Genomic DNA, 4,783 nt, shown 5'->3' with positions numbered 1-4,783 from the left:
TCTGCCGGCCGCTGCGCGCTCCCGCTCCCCCGCGCGGCCACGCAAACTTTTCCGCGCGCGCGGCCATGTGAGCTTGAAGACGCTTCCCTAGGTGCAGCTCACAGGGTTTCTGGGAATCACAAAGGGGTCCCCCCAACTCCGGGCCCGGGTTCCCTCCCTTTGTCGGTGTGGCTCTTTGAGTTGAGGAAGAAAGGAGTCTGAGCGCGGCTCTGGGTGTGCCGGGGACACTCGCACTTCAGTCTCGCGCCTGCCCGCACCCTTGCGCGCCGGTCACGCGCTCTCAGCACTCACGCCTGGAGTTCTGCGGCTTCTCTGGGGGTTGGCCCTGAGCATGGGCCCCGGCCCCCTCCCTGTCCCCCCGCGCGGCTCGGGGCGACGCACGTGCCCTGGTCCCCAGACCCCAAACTCTGGCGTGAATGGGGGCCTCGCCCCAGCCCCTTGGCACCCTTGCCTGGTATCCGCATCATGGGTCAGCGCCATCCACCCCTCGGGCTTCCACCCCACCGCCACCCAGAGCACAGATACCCCACACACACCAGGTGCGCCACCTGCCCCAGGCTCGTCGTGCCCGTATGGCCCTGTCCCCCTGGCACGGGACCTCTTTTTCTGTCTTTGCCTGCTCACGGAGGGACCAGGTGCTCTGTCCTCCCCTTGACTCTCCTTTTCTCTCAGAGAAAACCTCGTGGGTCTCTGCCAGGGCCCCCCACATCCCTCCACATCCCAGACTCGCTGCCCCAAGCATGGGTGTTGATGAACCAAGTTACCCACCGGGCTGGAGGGGCTCACGGAAAGAGCCAGGTAGGGGTGGGGACAGGACCTACTCCCACCCTCCCGGCTGTGGCTCACTGTGGCCCACCTGGTTCCCTTCCTCTTTCCTATTTGAGGAGGGACCACAATGCCTTCCAAAGAGAGGAAGGTGGCAGGCCCAGCCCTCCCTGCTGTCTGGGCAGCATTCAGCAAAATGGCGCTGGCCTATTTTTGCAATATTTCTATTTTGCAAAAGGAGGGGCCCCAGGGAGGCCTTGGGGCAAAGACGTCAAGGGAGTTAACAATCTACTCTTTCTCCTACTTTCCCCTTCTTTTTCTTCTTATTTCGGATTGTTCTTTAGTTCTCAATGACTTCTCAAAGATTGTGCCGAACCTCCCTTTTTCCACAGCCCTCTCCATCAACTCCTTCCTGCCAACTTCCATTCCCGACTGCCTGTCCGACTCCCTGTGGGCAAACAGCAGTTGGAAAGGCCCAGAGGCTTTACTAACGTTCCCTGGCCCTAAAACCCCGAATAGGGAAACAAATCTTAAACCAAGCAAACCACACTCTTCCCAAAAGACTAGTCCTGGGAAGGGGGAGGGCAGGGCCACTAGGCAGAGCAGACCCCGAGCTCTACTCCCACGGGTATCTCAGGATGTCTCTGTCCATGACTCTTGAGGGTCACAAGCCTGCCTCTGAATGCTGCCCCCAGGGTGCCCCAGAGCAAGGATTCTGCCCCTTGCAGCTCTGGCTTGTAACAACAGAGGACCAATCCTGTCAATCCCACACCCCACTCCCAAGCCTCTGCTTTCCTGGCTGGACAATAGAGGGTAGAGGGAAGCTTGATGATTGGGGTGTGTGGAGTGATTTCCAGGTGTGCTCAAAAATGTCTGTTCTGCTGGCTCTGAATGTCTTCCTGGGCTCCTGCTGATGGGGGTCAGGGCCGAGCCGAGGAGGGTCTGGGTGGATGGGAAAGCATCTCCCTTCCCAGTTACCTGGCAAGGCCAACTGGATCGGCTTCCCTCTACCTTGGTGGCCTCTGGTGGGCAAAAGCTGGGCAGGAATGTGATGGGGCAGGCCTGAGAACGTCAGGGGAAGGCGGCACAGATAGGGCCGGCTAGAGGGGCTGCCATGTGTGACCCATGGCAGGGGAGGTGACAGCCAAGACAATGGCCACAGTCAGATACTGCGGGCAGCAAGAGCAAGGACATTTGGTGGCGAACAGGTCAGAGAATCGAGAAATTGAGGCCAAGCTGGTGTGTTAGGGTTTAGGCAGTAGGTTGTGGGGTGTGAGTCAGGTGTAAAGCAGGGGTCCCCAGATTCCTCCCTGTCCTCTCTCTCTGGTATGTGCTTGTACCAAGGAGAGAAGCCTAGTACTCAGGTGTCCCTGAGGCTATGACCCACATCTGCCTGGACACCCCTGATGTAGTGACACCTTTGTGACACCCAAAGGCCTCAGGAAATTCATGCCCAGACTCAGGATAGAATTCCCAGTGCCATGATCCTTCCTGACTGCAGGGCCTGGGCTCAGAGCCTCCAGCAGCTCCTTAGACATCGCACCCCAAGAGAAAAATCCAAGGAGAAAGCTCTACAGCAATCCCACTGTCTCCAGAGCCCAGGAGGCCCAGCCATGCTCCCCGAGAGCTGCAGGGCTGGCTGCTGTCTTCCTGCACCCCCAGTGTGTGCCCACTCATTCTTCCTCCCTCCCGAGCCTGGGGCCTTCTCACTCACTGGCCTGTTTACACACCAGGTATCTCATGCTTTATCTGCTCTCATTTTGAATTTGTAACTTTCACATAAACTTGAACAAAGCTCCTTTTGTTCCTGCACCCCACCCCAAGATCCCAATAAACTGGTTCCCTCTCGGGCGACTGGGCCAGGGCACAGATGCCTTGGCCAAAGGACTGCATGTGCATGTGAACAAGCATGTTCGCACCTGTGAGGAGTCAAGAGTGTGTGTGTGTGTGTGTGTGTGTGTGTGTGTGTGTGTGTGAGCACACCCCCCAGGCTGGCAGAAGGTGAGACTATTTGGGGAGACTGGGCAAATGTGAGCAGGAGGCACGGGGGGTGGGAGGCACAGGAGTGCAGGGCCAGGGTGACACGGCATGGGCCTGGGTACAGGCTCCACTAGCAGGCAGCGGAGGTCATGGGCATGGACAGGCTGGTGTTGGGTCTGGTGAGGGGCAAACAAGGACGAGGAGGAAACAAAGGGGAGGAAGGAGCCGCGGAGTGGGTGGCAAAGAGAGAGGCCGAGGCCACGCTAAGTGTAAGGCAGACACAGGATCGCATTATGGCAGCATAGGGCCGGTACAGCCGCACGCTCAGCCCTGTAATCCTGTTAGCCAGCAATCTCCATTCCGAAAGAGCTTCATTTCTTTGTGAATATTTGTAAACTAGATATCTAATGGAAAATTATAGGAAAATTATAGTGAAATTCATGACGGAGAAATCCGATTATCCCTAATTCAATTATGCCATCTTAGCCCACACAGCACATTTCCCATTTTTTTTCCCATAAATACCGATGCCAGGGGTCCCGGTAATCAAATAAAATTGAAAATCATCTTCCCATTAAATTCAATTAGCTGCAATTTCTAAAGCCTATCAGAGATTTTAATTACTAAATTATAAAATTCTCCAATGCTAAATTGAAACCAAAAAAATTGCACATCCTTATATTTCAGAGAAAAAAAAAGGGCCAGCAAAATCCTTGAAAAATGCCCTCCTCTCTGTGTCCAGCTTTAAAGCAGCTGCCCCACCTGGAGGACCTCACAGGAGCTGCCTCCCTGCAGCTGGGATGGGGCTGGGCCCAGAAAGGGAGGGGCTGAGAGCTGAACAGGAGGCAAACCCACCCAAAGCCTCGCCACCTCTGGCACACTGGCCTTTCTCACTTTGGCCATCCTGCTCCTGAGATGCCCTCAGCTCTGTCTCCTACCCAGGCATCTCTAACTCTCGGTGCCACCTTCTTGGCCTGTGAGCCTGACATCGGCTCCGGCCACAGCTTGGCTTATAGCCCTGCTATGGTTATAGGGTAGCTGACCAGAAGTAATCAGCTTCTTACCCAAGCCCTGGCTCTCTGACCACTCTGAGCACCCCCCCCAACACACCATGGCCTAGGCTGGAACCAGACAGATCCTAGTGTCTCAGGTGGTTGGATACCATGAGATTGTTCCATGGCCCAATATCGTCTTTTGGGCTTTTCCAGGGGCCGTGGATCCTGGCCAAACCAGCCTCCTGGGACAAGAGCAGGACCAAATTGGCTAAATCTGGCTTCCTTCTGCACTCCCAGCTCAGTCTGTCCCCTATGGGCTCTCCTGGGAAGTCAGCAATCCTGAGCTGGCCAGGAAGAATACTGTGACCCTGGGAGGGACTCACTATTACCCATTGCCCCACAGGTAAGTGCCGGCCACAACCCCAAGCAGAAGCCCTTCCTCTCCCACCAAACCCCTTGAACCACTTACCCACCTCTGAGGGGTGCTCTGCAAACCAGGAGAGCCTGGGGTGGTGGCATTGGTGGTGGCATACAGTGACTCAGGGTCTAAAACCCAAGCTAAGTGGCTTGGAGGGCAGCAGATGGCCCTGAAATACTTGGGGCAGCCGGCAGTAGGCCTGCTGGCGACCCAGCACCCCGGGAGCAGGGAGCAGGTTTGATCTGCCAGGCAGTCAAGACTGCCAGCCCGGGAGGCACCCGCAAACAAAACAAAAACAAAAAAGTTAATTATCTTTGGCTTTTTCTTAATAAATATCCAAACTGGCCCGGCCGGATCCTCCACTTTGGAGGGAGAGAGAAGGAGGAAAAAAAAAAAAAACAAAACAAAAAACTCAAAGCATATCCAACAGACTCATTCTCTTTCCTGTCTACATTTTCCTTTGTCTCTGGCCCTTGTATTTATCTCATATCAGCAGCAGTGACAGTTTCACGTGAATTCCCAAATTCTACAAATCCAATAGCATGGCCACAACAGCTGTTTTGTTTTTCTTTCTTTCTTCTTTCTATTTTTTTGCAAAGTTTTTGGGGTAGGAAAGTGGGGTATA

At 55.0% G+C, this 4,783-nt stretch overlaps 1 protein-coding gene across 1 annotated transcript in view; it reads right to left on the bottom strand.

Moving 5' to 3' along the window:
• Casz1 (castor zinc finger 1) overlaps positions 1 to 4,340 on the bottom strand; it is a 47,661-nt gene extending 43,321 nt beyond the window's left edge. The window contains exon 1 of the mRNA XM_033767339.1: positions 4,214 to 4,340. Within this exon, the coding sequence (XP_033623230.1) occupies positions 4,214 to 4,271 (58 nt within the window). The 5' untranslated portion in view covers positions 4,272 to 4,340. The remainder of the gene's footprint in view (positions 1 to 4,213) is intronic.
• Positions 4,341 to 4,783: the final 443 nt, after the last annotated feature.

Source organism: Fukomys damarensis, unplaced genomic scaffold (assembly GCF_012274545.1).
Source record: "Fukomys damarensis isolate Sample0158 unplaced genomic scaffold, DMR_v1.0_HiC HiC_scaffold_23, whole genome shotgun sequence".
Classification (NCBI taxonomy): Eukaryota; Metazoa; Chordata; class Mammalia; order Rodentia; family Bathyergidae; genus Fukomys; species Fukomys damarensis.
This window is presented reverse-complemented; position numbering and strand designations above follow the sequence as displayed.